This window comes from Melopsittacus undulatus, chromosome 6, assembly GCF_012275295.1.
Source record: "Melopsittacus undulatus isolate bMelUnd1 chromosome 6, bMelUnd1.mat.Z, whole genome shotgun sequence".
In the NCBI taxonomy this organism is placed as follows: Eukaryota; Metazoa; Chordata; class Aves; order Psittaciformes; family Psittaculidae; genus Melopsittacus; species Melopsittacus undulatus.
The window spans coordinates 41,785,992-41,805,593 of record NC_047532.1 but is presented as its reverse complement, the minus strand read 5'-3'; the positions used below and the strand labels follow the sequence as shown (position 1 = coordinate 41,805,593).

Genomic DNA, 19,602 nt, shown 5'->3' with positions numbered 1-19,602 from the left:
TGAAATAACCCTTCATACTATGAACACAAATTAATGTTATTTACAAGCAGTAAAACACATGGCAGTAAGGGAAAAGTGAGTACCATCCATTCAACCAGCTAACAGACATACATGCTGCCTTAGCATAGTGCTAGAATCATTCCACAGCTTGCTAATCATAGCATAATGCAGGAGCAAAGGAAAAACATTATTATTTGTCTGAATGTTACCCAACATCTATGGAACACATTAAACTTTAAACCTACTGAATACTCTAACACAGGAATAATAAAATAAAGACATCAGTTTTGTGGAGCAAGGGGGTATGTAATTTCCAAGAACAGGGCACACAAAATAACCCTGTCTTCAATAACCTCTGAACCTAGGAAAAACTGAACTGTTAAAAGTCTTAATCTCAGTATATTTGCTGGGTGATTACAGTTTCTTCTGCAATAGATCGCTGTTAACATTACAGTCAGGTGCTCTTCTGTGTTTGAAGCATGCACTTATTTCAGCCACACAAATATTTTGCAACAAAGTAGAAGCTGAATCTTTAGCATGAAAATAATGTCAGAATTTTTAGGCCAAACTTGCAGAGTGCACAGACAGACCTGTGCTTGGGCAGTCAACACTGCAGCTCTACAGGCTACAAATTCTAAATTACTCTTAAGAAAGACTGCTGAGGAGTAGCAAACAGCCTCACTGGCACAAACATAATAAACTACTGGGAATACAGAACCAGGAGGTTTCAACTTGCATTTACTTAAATATACCGTCTGAACAGCACTTTTAAGCATGAAAAATGTCTAAATAAATGGTGTCATAATTATATTTGTAATGGAAATTTTTATTGTACTGGCCAATATAAAGAATTAATTTAAAATAAAAGGAGTAGCCAGTTTTATTCCTATGTTAATTGCCACGTGGACCAACTTCTTACCACACAGCATGCTGGCTATAAATCTTAACAAGCAGTTTTAAATTGCTGCTATTACTGCTCATCAGGACTGAAGAATCCTGCATGGTGTTCAGGGAAGCTTCTATAACGTCTATCTCAAACAACTATTAATTCATCATTCCCTGAGAATGAAATTTCAAGCAACAACCACCAACTCCTCCTCCGTTTAAAGGGGGGGGGGGCGGGAAGGGGGGGGGGTGGTGGTGTACCAAAAAGATGCAAAGAGATACCAAGATTTGAAATTTTAGAGACATAAAGGACAAACTCTTCCCTATGGGAGCAGTGTAGCCCTGGAACAGTTCCCTAGGGAGCATACTCCACCTTCACAGAGCTTCACAACTCCAGATGTTCGGGACAATCCCATCCACCTCTGATACTACCCCTGCTTTCAGCAAAAGGTTGGGTAAGGTGACTTCCAGGGTCCCTTCTAATCCAAGTTTTAATAAAAAGCATAGTTACCTCTGAGCACTGCAATTTTAGTATTTGATGTGGCCAAAGGAACAGTCTGCCTTGACAGATCTGAAATTCACAGTCAAAATACTGGGGCAGTTCACTAGCTATACAACTGTCAATAAACAGATTTCCAAACCTCTCTCCCCTCCTTCCCCTCCCCCCACTACATTTAGCAATGGCTTTTGAATGAATAGCCCATTGAGATTGCTGCTTAATGGTATAAGATCTGGAAAAGACAGGGGAGGCAACAACACCTACCTCACTTCTCAAAAAATTAAGATAAAGGCATAAGCTCAAAAAATATCACTGAAAACAATATTAGCAGTACAGCTACGCAAAGCCTATTCCTTTCAAATTTTGATTTAACCTTCCTGTATTTACTGTGGGTAGTGTTATACCTAGGGAAATACCTGCTTCAAAGCTGCATTTGCCACTAGTTAGAAACCTTTCCACAGTACATTATATACAATCTGAAAGGTCTTTGTTGCTTCTCCCTTCAGACCTGTTAAAAGATTGTGTGGGCTCTCTCTCCTAAAACCAACAAGCACTATTTATCATATTTGCACAATTTTACAGGGAGGTAAAACAGCCGTCAAGTGACTGCTTACACGTTTTTATTCAAAACTACATAATTAACTGGCTCTGCTGCTAAAGAACCAATTTAATATTCTCCTCAAAACCAATTCGATTTCTCCAAGCACTCTGCAACGTCTGTACTTCCCTGCTCATTTTCTGTCCCTGCAGAAGCCTGTATCGAAAAAAAATAGTTTTTCCACAGATATCCACTTAATTTGTTGCTACTTTTCAGTCTAACTCATGGGACCTCTCGTTTGTATTTACTCTTTGCTTATAAGGAGATAGACACATATGAAAAAAAATGCTGATAAATGACTGAATAGAGAGAAAACTGGACTTCCAAGAAATTTGTGACTTATTCTGAGATACTAAAATCCTACCATATGTCCAGCAGCCATGTCTTCAACTTCTCACTCTTATATAAGTGCTACATTTTCAGAACTGTGTATCATGTTTTTGTAGAGATGAGAGAACAAGTATTCCCGAACATAAGCAGTGCTCATCCACACATTCGTGTGCCTTCTTACCTTGGATGCACTGTAGGGTTCCATCCTCAGCCCTTATTGTAAAGGTTTCACCTGGATTAACTTGAACCAAAAAGACCTGGGGAAAAAAAAAAAGAAGCACACATTTGTCTCACTGTGATCTTCAAAAATCAGATTTTCCCAATTCAACTACTGTGCTATCCACACTTTGTAAGGAATACGGGGGTTGGGAGGGGGAGGGGGGTGGGTGGGGAGGGAAGGAACAGAATGGCATACCATATCTTTGAGTACCAACAGGATCCAAGAGGCAGTACAGATTTAAAAGTCTATCTACTCATCTAAATTTTAAGAGCTGAAATAAAGACGTAACTCAGTTGTGCGCAAGTAAGAATTACAGTTCTGGGTTCCCCCACCAAACTCTTGACAACGTGTTTAACTTAGCCTAATGCTGATAGCTAAGGACATAAATCTTCAGAGCACTGGCACACGAGAGCAGAGAGCACATAAACTCACGCACATAGCACCAAGCCATACCAGGATTTCAAGTTCACAGGAATAACAGTTTTTGCAGTCTAAGGGGAGTTGATAACATTACATTTTTAAGAATTTATCCTTCAGTCTTACATGTAACAGAGCTCAGTTAAACAAAACCCACAGACAGACGCACAGCTCAACAGCTGCACACAGAACCAGTGATAAACTAGTCCTACAGTAACAATTTTCTTAGTTTTTTAAATCATCAAAATATCACCTCAGTCTCTCATTGCTGAATTCTGCAGATGATGGGCATGTTAGAGAGACCAAGGAGCACCAAAACACATCCCAGTTCAGCGCACACTGCACACATCTTTATTATTTTTCAGGTGTCTAAAATTATGTTTTTAAAATTTATGGCTTAGATTTCTTTCTTTAATGAAGAGTTTCACTGGGAACCCGTGACCATTTACTTGCAAAACTCTTACTCAAATACTTTAAACACACTTCTGTTAACTTTGCATTGTCAGAAGGTGGATCAAAATCTGGCTTAATTTTCATATGAATTTAAAATTAGCTTTATATCTTTTTGTGAACACTCTCTAGATTTAGGTCTGGTCTTTATATTCAGGGACACCTGCATGCAGAATTTAATCATTCAATCTGGAAAGACAGAATTTTAGTTAATGTTGTGTTCTTGAATTCCCTAAACTAAATACATAAAATAATTATTACCAAGATGACCTTTGAATTACAGTAATCCTACAAAACCCCATTATTCCAGCAGCATTTTTAAAGCACAAGCTGGAAATCAGAAAAATGACATATGAAAGCCATTATTTCGTCTGCTTCTCGGGGAGCACTGAACAAAATGGATCTGATCCAGCATACAGAGCACAATAAATGGTTCTGAAAAGATAAGAGGCAAAAGCCATCCCATCCCTAACCTCTGAACAACCAACATTTAAGTCACACCATTTAAATGTGCTTTTGCTATGAGTAGGCATGAATTATCCGCAACAGGATATGGGCATCAGGTCAAAGGAAGAGCAGAGCAAAGCAATTCAGCTTACAGAAATCCCAACCAGAATTCAGAAACCTGAACACAAAGAGGCAAAGAATAACAAAAATAGCCCATCATCTCGTTTGCATTATATGTCTAAATCAGTATCTCTAAGGCTGGTTATTTATTAACATAAATAAAGTAACGTAAACCAAATGCCCTAGCACAATGTTACACCTTTGGAAGAACTTGGTCCAACTCCTCAGAATACAGAGAACCATAGAATAGAATGGTTTAGGTTGGAAGGGACCTTAAAGATCATCTAGTTCCAACCCCACCTGCCATAGGCAGGGACACCTTTCACTAGACCATGTTGCTCAAAGCCCCGACCAACCTGGCCTTGAACACTGCCAGGGATGAGGCAGCCACAGCTTCTCTGGGCAACCTGTTCCACTGCCTCACCACCTCACAGGAAAGAACTTCTTCCTAATGTCTAATCTGAATATACTCCCTTTCATTTTAAAGCCACTTCCCCTTATCCTATCCCTATGTGCTCTTCTGAAAAGTTGTTCTCCAGATTTCTTGCAGGCCACCTCAGGCACTGGGTTAGGGTTATAAGTCTGCTTATAGCTCCCTGTAGGTATCCCTGAAGCCTTCTCTTCTCCAAGCTGAACAAGTCCAGCTCTCTCAGCGTGTCTTCATAGCAATGGTGATACAACACTGATCATCTTCATGGCCTCCTCTGGACACCATGCAACAACTCCATGTTCCTTACCTAAACTAGACCTGTGTCTTGTACATGAACAGCTTCATCTTCTCCCTAAGGCAGGGAGTTGAGTTTAATGCAGACTATTTAAAGGCTGACTGTGTGAGAGGGATTCCTACATAAGGCATATGTCTACCTCAGAGTTATCAAAAGGATGTGATTTACAAATGTCTTTTCAATGAGTCATTGCAAAAGGCCCCTCACTATTGCACACATGTGCATCAGCATCCCCATAGCTGTGCTTTGAAAACACATCCTTGGGTTTCTGCATTAAAAAAAAGATAATATCCCTAATAACAGCTGCTGCTTACGATGGCTAAAATGAAGGGCAGCCACTGTCAGTTCCCAGAGAACAACAGTTTAAAGATTTCATAACTTAAAAAAAAAAAAAAAAGGAAAAAGCCCAACTCAGCACTGGCTACTTCCACGAAACATGGATTATGCTGGTTAGGAAGCAAAAAAGCAAATTTGTCTATTGCATGCTGCAGGATAACAACAGCCACCTCTACCCTGCCCATCTGGAGTAGGGACCATTCTACTTTTCCTGAATTTTATGTACAGCCCAATAAAGACAGGAGACCACAAAATATTTTCACCCAGGATCTTGTCCTGAGCTCTTCAGCTACAGAAGAAGAAATACCAAACATTTCTGAAATTCATTCAGTTAAGCAAAATTTTAGAAGAATTAAGAGGCCAAAGAGCAAGAAGAGAACCTAACGCCCTGAGACGCCAAGCCTGTGTATAGCTGAAAAGGCCATCTCCAGTTATGAGGGTTTCTTAAACAGTGAAGAAATCAACCTCTAGCTACAGTGGTACAGGAAAGCAGTTCTGAGAAGTCCTGAAGATACTAAAAGACATTCTTCTACAGTGGTGCTCAAAATTAGCCACCTCTGGAGCAGAAGAAAACCCTTACAAGCTGTTGCTGGGGAAGAGTAGCTGTATCAAGAGCAAACAGGAATAGCTGGCATGTGAATGAGATGGGTCAACACTGAAGGAAGGACTGGATGTGGAGGAAGGGCTGGATGCAAAGGGAAGACAGCCAACACATGAGCACGCATATTCAAGGGTAGCCTCAGACCCAAGAGCAGCGATCATGGTGCTCCTGAGGCAAGACTCTACACTTGCTCCATACTGCAAGCATCCCCTTCCAGCAGGCTGCAGCCTAGCCCCAGCCTCCCTTCCCTGCTCAAAGCTGGGGTGCTGGGATCTGCCCCATAATCCACCCCACCACCTAAACCCCTCTGCACTCACAATGTGCCGTGTATAACCCTGAGAGCTCACAATTGCAAAGCATCAACTAACAAGCTGCAGAGTTGAGGTCAAACCATTAAAGCCAGCACACGACAAGCATAAGATACTGGGCATCCTCCAGCCACCACCCAGTTTATCCCAGTTGTCTGGGACAAATAATACTGAAGCACACTGTGACTTCTTTTGTTAATACACACTAAGTATGTCAAACTAATTCACAGATTTATTTTTCCCTACATCCTCTTAAATAACAAAACCATATTCTGCAGCCTGGAATGCATCTTTTCTCTTTCCACACAAAGAATCTTCATGAGAATGCCTTGTTTCTGAAGCTTGTAATTAAAAATCTGAGGAAAGCAATAAAAAGGCTAAGGATAATGTCTATTTTAATGAAAACAAACAGAGATTATCTTTAATTTCCCTGCATCTCTTCCAGTATTCATCATCCCAAAGACACAAATTCATGAGATGGAAGTAAGAGGAGAGATAACTTTCAAAGTCACTTTGAGCCCAGACTGTTGGCCAGCAGCAGCATGAGGGTACAGAGCAGTGTCTGATGATCTTCAGCCCTGTTTCAGTCCCCTGGCTTTCTCCCATCCAAAAAGCTAGAGCTTGTGACATCTGCAAGTATGGAGTCAGCAACACAATCCCAAAAAGACTTTTTCTTTTCCCCTAAGAAGTACTCAGATCTTTGCTTTAGCAATTTAATCCACTCAGTGTGGAAGTCCAGCCTTATTTGCAGCATCCTCAGAGACAGCCTTCTATCTCCATTACACACTTATTTGTAGATTTACTTTACATTTAAGAACATTATTATATTTTATTTAAAGTCATGTTTGTTAAGAGTGATTAATGTTACTAAGCTGCATAGTTACTATAAATTTTTATAACCACATCCAATTTGGCAACAATTGCTCTATGTCCAGACTAAGTTTTCATGATGAGGTAAACCCACACCACTCCTGTCCCCCCATTTTCCTACTATCTGACTCTTGTGCCTGCTGGGAGCAGGGGAAGAGACTAACAAACCTGCAAGCGAAGTCCAGCACAGGCTTACAGTTCAGGTTCAGCTAAATATGAACTACATACTATGTGGGCAAACAGTCTCATACTAAGAAAATGTCACCTGATAAGGACCAAGAGCACATGCTATTGCCTATTTTGTACAGTATTGGTTTATTTTTTAAGCATACAAAAGAAAATCCATATTCAAAACAGATCGTCATCTCCTAGCTGTTTTGCTGCAGATCACTAGTGAGAGCAAGTGTAGCAGCAAGTAGGAAGACACTCACTTGCATCCATGTGATGCAATACAATACAATGCTTGCTGTAAAATACTTTCACTTTATGAGAACCTTTTCCTTGCTAAGGTCAGCTGCTTGCACCGCTTTGGCTCATTAAGACCTTGCCTTAAGCAACTTTCGAATGTGGTAAGTGCTTTCTGGAGCCGGGGGCAGAAGGGGGACACACACAGCATCACAGGCATGGCCCGCAGTCCAGCCATAGGTTCCTCACAAATGCTATGAATTACTAATATCTATTGTATTTACAATTTCTACAGGGAATAACCTTTGGAATATATTACAACTTTTTTTCTTTTTTTTTTTTTGGGGGGGGGGGAGGGGGAGATGGGAACACACATACACAAAAAATAAATCAATCTCTATTCTGCTTTAAAAAGCTGTGCCCCAGATCTCCATGAATTTACAGCTCTGTCCTGCAGGAAGGATCGAAGAGTTCACACTATTCTGTGAGCAATATTCTTCCCAGAAATGTATTCCTCAGCTGCACAGGAACAGACAGGATGAATACTTTCAACTTCCCTTCAGTAAGAAAAACCAGGAAACATGCTACATCTTAAATAATACAAGAGTAACTTTCAAAAATAAATACTTTGATGATAGTATTCTGGGCTTAACTATCCTTTTTTTCCATAGGACTGAATATAGAGGCATGAAGTAATTCAGTGTACGATGAGTGCTACTGATAGAAAAGCCCACAAGTGGCAGATCCTGAACCCCCTAATTTATCACAAGCTAAGCACACTCCAAACAAGTGGTTACATCATCCCTTATTTGATGGCCATTTTTAATGGACTGATGCTTCTCAACTCAGGTAACTTAGATGTATATAAGTTACAAACAATTTCCTTCCTCAAACAAGCTTCCTGTGAGCAAATATTTCCACACAGCTCCCGCTCCTCTCCCCCCCACCAAAGGACATTTCTGCAAGTATCAATAAAAAACTTCAAAAAAGTATGAAGAAGTAACTCTAAATTTTGGCATGAAGTTTATTGGCTCGGCTCAGCTGCTGTTCAGGTCCAGCTAAATGCTTTCAAGCTCTTTGCAAAGTGCACAGAATTGTGCTACCAGAAGATATCAAATCTTGTTCCTCATTCAGACATACGTGTCTCCCTTACTGAAAGTGTGTGGCCCTAAAAGATAAGAACATGCACACACAGCACTACATACAGTGCCTGGGCTTGAAGTCAAACAGTGTAAAAACAAGGTTTGGTAAAAACACCTTTACAAAGAGCAGGCAAGCAGACAACTTGCTACGCCATTGCAGCTACAGTGAGTGAACCAAGCTGAAATAAAACATGCCAAATTAAATCGCCTGCCATCCTGTACAGATGGGCTATGGCACTGTGAGCTGCCCCTCCACTTTATACTCCAAGCTTTTCAGGGCTTGCACAGTGGGGTACCTACAGGAAACCATTGAAATTCTTGGACCAAATGGTTAATTATCACTCCCTGAATCCTCACAGGAGCTACAAGTGGATTAGAAGCAGAAAGAGAGCAAGCAGCAGCTCTGGAAGGGACATGAAAGCATTAAATACAGTCAGCAGCAATGGAAATTAAGTGTGGGAAACTTAATCTAAAAAATAAACAAAACAAAACACAAAAACAAACATAGCCACTGCTAGAAATGCAATTTTGGGTAGTCTGGAGAAGAGGAATTACTGTCAAGCAGACAGAGACATTCCTAGCTCTGCCCTGTACACTTACCCCCAGAAAGATAAAACAATTGACAGTTTCTATGCAATTGTCTTACAGTCCAGGGCTGTTAATGGCAGAACAGCCTTTTGCATCACTCTCCATCTAGCTGCTGGTAAAGCTAAGGTGTTACACCACCTCCAGCCTGCTCTTTTCTACATATGCAAGAATGGTCTTTTGAGAAAAGCCTTTCTTCTGAAGCTCTGTATTTCCAGGTGCAGCTTATAGCACAACTCTATCATGCCAGCATGGATGAGTCTCCACATACCCAATAACACATAAAGGTAAGAAGCAGCAAGCACACTCAGAGCATCTCATCAGAAGCAAGTACTGTCAGCTTCAAAGCACAAGGCATTGGTCTGCATGCTAGCCACTCAGAGTCTGGAAAACACCATGCACCATGTCTCCCACCACCTCTGCTACGATGCTTTCTGACTTCTAATAGAGACAGGGACTGTAATTACACCCTTGAAAAACACATGTCCTTATATAACTAGCACATCTCCATAGAGTAATAAAAGCCATCTTTTGTAAGGAAGCCATTCTTATGCGAATCTAATCTGAAGGATGTTCCTGCCTTACAAGTAACTAAAATTTCATTCTATTTAGAACTGTATATTTAAAAAGCAAAGACATAAACTAAACCTTCAGGGACAGGATGAAAGTGATAATCCATAAAGGCAACTACATTTCGCAACATATGAGGGCACATACAGATTAGAGGCCAAAAAATGTCTCACAGAAAATTGGTATTCCACCTACAAGTACTTAAACAGATAAGGTGATGAGGTCTAAAAGCAGCATCCAACAAGCATTTATGCAGAAACGAACTCTGGCCCAGAACTGTTGTGCTGAGTCATACTGGCATAGCACAGCAAAAGCTAGATGTACTTCAATTCCAGTACACCAGTCATTCCTTTTACTCCAAAACACGAGATGAAAAGCTAGCTTAAAGGCAATGGAGGCATTTGCCAAGCAAGGCTTCTGAATCATCACTGATGGGGAAGCTCAAAGATTGGACTTAAGAGCCTCATCTCAAAGAAGGGCTCGGAAGACTTAATTTATTCTTTCTGATATACAGGAGGACCCACAGGACAGTCTAACCTGATAAATAGTTTCCAGCAAGAAGGAAAAGAGTGTATTTAAACAACAATTCTCCAGTATCAGCAAGTTTGCTCTTTCAGTTAAGCATATTAATATTGGACTAACTAAACAGAGCCATTAAAAGCTTTCTTTTCCATTTTTCCAAGTTGAAGCACATTGTGCAGAAATCACTACAAAAAAAAATCAGAGAAATGAAAATCTGTATTATAATGAGAACCGAGATAAGTAAAGACTCACAAGAAAAGCAGAATTCATTCTTCCTGTGGAGGTTGGTCTAACTCAAAACACAGCTTGGAAGGATGAACAAATGATCACGGGTATGAGAAGTAAGAGAATGACATTTTATATTGATTCATGAAGGACAGATTAGATATACCTTGGCTGAAATGGCTAGAATCAGGAGGGAACCAAACTGAGTGACACCAAAAACCTCCTAGGGCAGATACTCTACAAAGACAAATATTAACTCAAAATGACAGTTTTGGGAACCTACCAACTACTTGCTTGAACCTCCAGGCTGTATCCTGACATGAAGGCCTCATGATGGTCTTGTTATCATTTTATCTACTTCTGATCAAGTTTATCAGAAAATATCTCCCAGAAAAAAATACCAAAGCAACTATAAACTTGCCATTTCCTTCTTCTTCTAATGAAGCACCGGATAAAACATAGGGTCATTGGGATCAGTATATTTAGGTAAGCAAAGAATAGCAGACTTCACAGGACTCATCTTCAATTCTCCATTTCTTAAAAATCTCATCACCGATAATAGCGGGTATTTGGGCACCAACTAGTATAAGTAAATAATGAGACTAACTTTCCACAAATCCCTCAAATATGTAGCATTTACAGTTATTATTTCAATCCCATTATTTTATATTCAATGAAAGTATATGCAAATAATCACATTAAATTTGATGGTACACTTAAACCATTGCTTTTAATTCCAATGTAAGGGCAGATTTCTGCTTTCCAGGAAACTCTCCCTCCCTAGACCTAGGGAAAACCCTCTTCCCCATCCAGAATCCTTTGGTGGCCCAGAAATAGTTTACTTAAACCAGAGACTTCCTGTAGAGCTCACTGACCTGCTGTGATCCATCGCCATTCACGATGTGAGGCATCATGGCTACCTCCCCGTTCAGCAATGGTGGCAGCTCCAGCGGAATTTGGTCGGTCATCATCATTGTGACGTACATTCATGGAGAATTTTCCTCAACGGGTTTCCTGCAAGAGAAGCATCAGTTAAAGACTCGGACTTCAGAAGGTCACTGGCATCTGCATGGATTTTGCCACTAAGATAGTAACCTACGCAGGACACTTGCTTTTGGAATAGGATGCATATAGGAACTTGAGGCACTGAACGGAAGTTTTAACTGTTAGATTGAGAGCATGTCAAGTTTCCAATCAAGACTTTCAAAACCCAACTAGCCAGATTTCCACTCTTTCCCACAATTATAATCCCAGTCCTCATCCCACCACTGAAATAGGCAAGTTCCAAGATACTTTCAGGGAGATCCGCTCTGTTCCTAAATACTGGCATCCTGCTTGCTACCAAAGCCCTTGGAACTACACCATCCATGTGGTTTAGATGTTGCTACAGCCCTGTAAACATTGTGAACTGCCACCTCTAGCACAAAGAGCAGGCACCTGAATTCTACTTAATTAGGATCCAAAGGATCAAGGTTTCTGGTGAAGCAGAAAACAGGGAGGGACAGCACACCCCCACAGGCAGAACACCTTGTGTTACACAGAAGACAACAGAAGACAGTCTCACTTAAAGACTTGTGAAGAATCACACATCAGTTTGAGCACACCCTCCCCCTTCACAGCTAATTGATGTGGTCTGTAAGCATCACTAAAATCATAGGGAGATTGCTTTGTAAAAACAAGTCTTAAATCAGCATTAAAAGTAACATCATACTGTTTTATAGGGCAATAATCCAGTTCTTTAGCAAATCAGATGGATGACCTAATAACATAAGCTTATCTAGAGTACTGCACAAGAACTCCCAAGCAAAGCCACCTCACAGGGCCAGTGCTGATCAGGCAGCCTCCTCAGTACCTCTTATACCAGAGAATCTCAAAGTCCTCCTGAATAATTTCATATATATCACAAATCTGAGTTAGAAAAAAAACATATGCTGTGACTTAGATGGCTGTCAACAGCCAATCAGCTGGCACAAGACCACCAGAGTACAAAGAAGAGAATTTTTGGCAAAGAACAATAGGAAAATCCCCATTCATGAGGAGAGCATTGTGGGATCTAGTATTTATATGGAGCACTTGACTACAGAGCTGTAAACCAGGAGTTTAATTCATCTGTTCCAGAGAAAACAAAGGTTTGAGCCTCACCAAGGTTGGAGCACACGGTCCACAGAAGCTACAAGCTTAACACCACCATACCTGCTCTGCCCCCAGGTGCTGCTAGACTTTATAAAGAGATATATAATTTTAGTTTAACAACGAAAATAGTTTAGTTGAAATAAACTCTCTGTTATCACCAATCTCTACCAGAGCTCGTCACAATCCTATCACCTGCAGAGCAACCTGATGATCAGAAACATCAGCCTCACCAGGAGCTGGTATTCCAGTCCCTGAAGAAGACCACTTGCGATTTGGAAGTGATGGTGGTGCCCACACAGGCTGAGTCACATCTATCTTTTACTTGTTATCACACAAGCTACCTTCATATCTAAGTAGTACCAGAGGACTAAAAGCGTATTTGTTTTTCAGAAGATGTGCAAACTTAGTCCTGTTGCCTCCAGCCATACCTCTCAAGACCAGCATTTTAATTTAACTCAGTACCAAATTTAGCAGGACTTTCACAGCAATTTCCAATGTTCTTATCCGTGCAAAAACACCACTTTTCTAATCATCACTTCACTGGGATATAAACACAGGCAATCTATTTTCATCCACCTTTAAATTAAATGACTCCTTTCATTTGAGACTCAATTACAAGGCAGCACTTCTCAGAAAGTTCTTGAGACACAGCTGTTAAGAGGATGTCACAGCCACAACCAAGATTCAAGCCCCATCTCCTGCCTGCATCAACTGCTTCATCCCAGAGTCTGGCTGTGTTTTAGTCCTACTGTCACCACTAGGCTGAATAATCTGCCCTGCAGTCTATATACCCATGGAGTAAAAAATAAGGACACTTGCTAAACACTACTGTAGACAATAGAATCAAGCTCTCTGATCTGGCATGGGTCTATTGGTGACCCAAAGCTCCCTGCTTTAGTCATTCAAAGCTCTGACCCAACCATTATGTGGCCTAAGGAATCTGTCCAACAGCTCAGAAGCTTTGCTCAATACATTTCCCCCTGAAGTTTTGCAATATTTGGAGATTCTTCTAAATTTTTTGATTCTCATTACTTTACAGCCTCAGGCTTTAATTTTGAGAAAGATCCAAGTCCACAACCAATATTCATAGGCATTGGGTTTTGGTGGTGGAGGGGAAGGAGCAGGGCAGTATAACTGATATTTTTATTTGTTTAAAATTAGTGAGAAGAAGAGAACATGTAAGGTTTTGAATAATTTCTTAAACACTTGGGATTAAGAAAAGGACTGAAAAAGCATAATAAAAGTAATTATGAGTTAGCAACTTTCAATGGAAACTGACTGATTTACTCAATATTCAGTTGTACCTCAAACTACACTGGTTATACATGCAGTTATGTATCTATAGAGTGCATGTGTTTATGCATATATAGGGAAAAAAAGACTATTTTCAAAAAATGCAGTATTCATAGGAACTATTTTAAACCCATGTAAAATAATATCCCCCCTCCAAATGACGTGTTCATCTAGTCCAAATCCGAAAGCCCCAGTTTTAATGGAGCTTAAGCATCACACCAATGCTATTTTCTTCAGGAAAAAAAGCCAGACTAGCTTCAAGCTACATATTTTCCTAGTAATATTTCCATTCCAAGCACAACCACCAATATGTTGACATTTATTTGCTACATGTCATTATTTAAAGTTTTACAGCTGCATTCCTTTTGCTTTATTAATGGTTTGTCACTACAGCCATGTCTATACTTGCCTCATATTAAAGGGGGTAGGGGAAAAAATAAAAAGAAGGAAAAAGAAATAAAAAGGGCTCCTTTATTTGTCAGGTCTAGTATGACCCCACCAGAGATAATGCCAGCAACAGTACTGTCTACAAAGCACAGCTGGCCACAGGCATTCATATTATATTTTTTTAGCAGTATTTGACTTAGAAGTACTCCACGCAGAGCTGGATGAAACATGGTTAAAACATCTACTGTGAGACTGGCAGGCTTCACACCAAAGCCAAAACCTTTGGAAACAGGCTTCACACACTTTTTTAGCTCATTTACTCATCCATCCTACTTAAAAGAGATTTATTCACCTTGCATTCACACCCTTCCTGAAATCTAGTATTCCCACTACCTCAGGGGATGCTCATATAAGCAAACTTGATTGATACAAAGGTGAGGTCTGAACACAAGCACCTTCTTTTTCTTGTAGATTCAGAAACATCAGTGGGAGAAAACACCAGGCAAGGACTAAAAAAGCCAGGTCACATTTCAGGATATGAGAACTCTTCCTTAGCTAAAATATGAACTGCCAAATACTAACCCACAACTTATTTTTCAGATACTAATTCAAATTTGGGGTTTTGTCTAGAAAGCTGACTATATTTAAATTTAAAAAAGATATTTCCTGTCCGTCTACATTCCCTACATTGGCTGGAATGGACCACAGCAATACCAACATGGAGCAAGAGGCTGCATCTCCCTGTCTAGCTACCTCCAGGAATATGGGAAATCACAGCTTCCCATCTTGCTGTAGAGCAAGAAGAAATAACCATCCAAGTCTGATGTTTCTCTCTCCAAACCAAACTTCCAAGCCTTTTGAAGTTTGCAAGTTACTGTTACAAACCTGATTTCTAGTTCAGTACTGCAGCCTTCTACTGATCACTGAGATGACTTGGTTTCCTTAAATTAATTCAATATGTGAATTCGTAATACATAAATCAGTTGCACATGGCACTAGAGAGCAAATTTAAACACACAGAAGAACAAACTGTAACTATCTAAAAACCAATGACCATGTATGGTCAATTAACATGACCCAACAGGTTATGTCAGAGTTCTCCTGAAATTCCAAAAGCAGTGTGAACCACATCAAGATAACCAAGTCCTGATTTTCCTAGAAGGTTTTACCCATGCTATTAATGGGGCTATAAGCCAAGAACATTATTCTTTTGGGGATTTTTTCTACTGTCTGTTTATTACAAAGCTGAAGAACCTCTTCAAGCTATGGCAGACAAATTCAGAGAACCTGGCAAAAGCAAGAAGAGTTCTGACTATTCAGTCCTGTGACACCTCTCTGCAAAGGCTCAATTTTTATTTCCCTGAAGCAGCCCATTGAAAGCTACTGAGCAGAGTGTTCTGCTTTTTTATCAGTCATCTGGAATTACAAAAGTTGTACTACAAAGATGATTTCTGATTACAGCTTTCTAATACCTAGTAGAGCCACATATCCTGGTTTACTTAGAATACAACAAAAATCCAGGACTAAACACATATTTGCGCTTGTGCAGTGGTTACTTAAGGTTATTCTGTCTGATAATAAAAGAACATCCTGCATACAGTCAGAAGCTACAGTCTCAGCATTACTAAAGAAAAGATTCAAAACACATATGGTATAAAACTTTAAAAGGAAAATTTTTCTCTTTCCAGCCTAAAAAAAAACCCTTACAAGTTCAAGATTAGGAAGTTCATATGCAGATGGTGCATGTACACACAGACACACACATGCCCAAACAATGCATCCAGGAAGTAATAAACAAGCAAACAAAAACATGTCAGATTTTCTACAAGATTTGTCCTCAGACATGCCAAGCCATTTGCCCATGGCCCAGCCACCTCCTGAGGCAGCTGTGACCTCAGGCCCTCCTGCCCACCAGACACATCATTGAAGACCATCAATTTCTCAAATTGCTTTCCATGAGATGAAGCTCAAATGCAATGGCAACCATCAAAGAAAGCCAGAGGCACACTGGTGTTCAACCTTCCCTTCCTAAATTTAGGACAAATGTCTACCTGTCATGATCAGTAACCATGAACTATCCTGCCTTTATAACAAACACCAGAAATCACATGGTATTAACATGTATGGTAGACACATGTCCAGTCCCCCATGAAGGAAATTAACCTAAAGCACTCCTTGTAAAGAAAACTCAGACACTAAGAGTGGCTTCAAAGATGATGGAATCTATTACCCAACAAAAATTAGTTTTCTTGAAATAGAAAATTTCTCCATTAATTCTTCAAAATCATGAAACACGCCATTGAGGCTGGGGAGAGGAGAGGCTTGCGTCAAAACTAAATAGATATATATATATTTATTTTTCTATTTAAATATCAGCTTATATAATATGATCTCCTTTCTGCCATTATTTTTATGTATGTGTATGCATTATATGAGCCCTCTTCTACCATTCTGCATGTAATGGGTAACATACTGCACAGCAGCTGACCAGAACCCACCAGGAACTTCCTTGGTAGCTTACGACAATGGGAAAGGCTAGATCAGGTGTGACACTGAAAATCAAAGCCTTTTAATGATGCAACAGATCTAATGCCCAGCAGTCATTTAAAAGGTGACTGTTTCTCCCACTTACCTAACATTTTCCCTGGCTTGTCCTGGGGCAAACCAGGTTCTGCAATGAGGATATTCAGAAATCAGCAGTTCTGTGACCACAGAAGGGAAGTATTTGTGATACTTGATCTGCACCCTCCAAACCACATCCTAACAGCACGACCAACACAAACCCTCCAATGTTATCTGCACAGCTAGTTTGAACATAGTTTCCTCATCCACCACGCTATGCAGACCCTCAAATACCTGTGTTGTTATAACCGGGACAAGAGGAAGTACGAGTCGCTTAAAATATTTTTGCCATGGTTAAAAAAATACGTATGGAATCACAGGCTCATGTCAGAGGAGTCCCACCTACCACCAATGTGAAGTCAAACATGGCTTTAGAAACACAGGCCCCGAAAACAGGGAAGACTCAAAATATTTCCAGAAGGTATCTCACTTCTGGGAAGAAATGCAGTGAAATGCAATGGCAATAAAAATCCTTTTGCATCTGCAGCAGCCATTACCTGCAGCACATGTTATTCTTCTTCAATAAAAAGAAATATTCTTGGAACAATTTACTGTTTTCCGGGAGTCTGTATGTGGAATTGAAGAACCATATCGAGGCCTGGTATGTCAAATCACGTCACCGCTGATCATTATGTAATTGAAGAAATGGGTGCTTTTTCCAGAGACATTTTGAACAAACTCAAGAATAATGAAAGAAAAAATTAACCAGGACAAAACTGCTAGTATGTACAAACAGAATATGTATACACATCCCCATGATTTATTTGTACACACACACAGAGGCATTAAGAATTTAAAATGAGTACATGACCCACTAAGAAAACTCCCAATGAGAAGCACTTCTGCATGTTACTGTTGATGCTGGTGTTTGTATGCAAGAGGTGAAAGAGCTTACACACAGCCACATTTTCCTACTGCATTTTGTACAGCACATGTTAAAATTTAAGATTAATTAAAAAATACATAATGCAATTATATTTTCACTGAAAAGCAGAGCGGTAAATATAGCTGCTTTCAAGAGACTCTTGCCATGGCTTGCCACTTGAATTCAAAAAGGAGTGGTAATAATTGCTCATGTAGAAAAGCCTCTTGAGACATGAGCAGTACCTGGAGGTATGCGCACAGATGGTTGGTCAAGGCACAAACAGTCTGGAATTTGTCTTGTCTGATGTGTGTTCATTAGTTTAGTTAAATCACATCCGTCTGAAGGGCGACTGAAACCTGAAAGTATTCTTTCTCTGTTTAATTGCAAACACTGTAGATTAATTTGAAAGCACCCAAGCAGACAAGCTTCTTCATAATAAATTTGAAGAAATACATGCAATTTAAAAAATCTATTACGACAAAAGAAATCAGATTAGAGGGAATGCATACCTACAAAGCTCACAGGCAGTTTATGAAGAGGCAGTAAAATGCCTGCTGCTTGTTCTGTGTGCCATTTCACAGACAAGACCAACACCAGTAGCTGGATCCTATCTCCAGAAAGCTGAAAAGCATAAACAACCTCTCAAAACTTAACCACTGCAATTAATCAGTGGGTTTATTCCCCTCTACTTTATTTTAAATAACACCACATTTCAACGTCCATGGTGCATTCCATCTCTAAAGATGGAATTAGCAGTATTCAATTCTATAGCAGATCAAGGAAAGTTAATGGTGTTTTCCCCCACACTGATGTAAGATTAATAAAGATTATTAAAGCTATCCAAAGCATAATGATTTGATGATTTTCAGTAGTCTGCATTTATTTATATCTAAAATTTGACCTCAAGTTTTCAAGACTTGAAACTCCATTCTTTTTAAAGAACAACAATTTGGCAATGTAACCAGTCCTCACAGGAAATGTTTGTCATTTCAGAACAAACAAACTATATATATATATTAAAAAAAAGTCCCTAGCTCAACCTTGGGATGAAATGGAGTAACTAAATAACTTCAAATGCATACCAGAACTGAGCATCAGGCATGGGGAGATGAGGTCAAATGGCATCATACAGAAGTGTCTTATTTCACAAGGCAAGTATAACTCATCAGCATACAATAGCTCTGATGAAACACCGGAATAAAGCAAGCTGGTGCACAAAGGAGTCTTTTATCAAAGGAAAACTTCACGCCACTAGGGTTTTTTCACCTAGTTTTCCAGAGGGGAATCCTGTGAAAAGTTGCGTAGGAAAAGCCAACCCACCCTTCTCCCACCACCGCATCTACGTGGGGCAAGCAAGTGCCACAAAGGGCAGTCATATTCAGGTGGAGATATAACGGTACTGAATTTAAGGAAATTAAATACACCAGAAGTGAAACAGATCAACAGAAGTTTTATGAGGCTTACATTAGCTACAGCTGAGCAGAAAGCCACAGGCAGATGAGCTAATCCAGGGCCTCCATGACATTCTCACTCAAATTCATCTGCTGCTCAAAATCAATTCTATAATATGCAAACACACCAGTTTAAGTTAGTCATTTTTGCTATTTATATCCCTTTCCTTCCATGTCCTCACACATTTCTTTCCTCACTTTCCTGTGTATTAGTGACAAGAGCAATAGGCTGAGGTTAACTCTTCTTGCACAATGGGGGGCCAATTATTTTGTTTCCATGATTTTTGTACTGCTATTTCTTTACATTTTTAATGTTAGTTTTTTACATTTAAAAACTCCATCTGATTACAGAATTTCTTCTGGCACAATTTGCATTAAATAGCAACTACATTAAACATTTATTTTTTTAAAGGAAAATTAATTTATGCAATTCCAAAAAAAAAACCAGTAAGTAATCAACATCTCAAGTTAATTCATCCTTGCGTGTCCAGCCTCGCAGAAACATTGAGTAAGGATTCCGGATGCTGATCAACTGACAGCTGTACAATACACTACCAACTGGACTCAGCCTCTCTGTGCTGTTCTAGAAGACCACA

General features: G+C 39.7%; 1 protein-coding gene across 1 annotated transcript in view; it reads right to left on the bottom strand.

Annotated features, from left to right (window-relative positions):
- FNDC3B (fibronectin type III domain containing 3B) overlaps positions 1–19,602 on the bottom strand; it is a 204,490-nt gene that overhangs the window by 153,300 nt on the left and 31,588 nt on the right. Inside the window, exons 2-3 of the mRNA XM_034063887.1 lie at positions 11,131–11,269; positions 2,494–2,569 (exon numbers count right to left, since the gene is read on the bottom strand). Of these exons, the coding sequence (XP_033919778.1) occupies positions 2,494–2,569; positions 11,131–11,241 (187 nt within the window). The 5' untranslated portion in view covers positions 11,242–11,269. The remainder of the gene's footprint in view (positions 1–2,493; positions 2,570–11,130; positions 11,270–19,602) is intronic.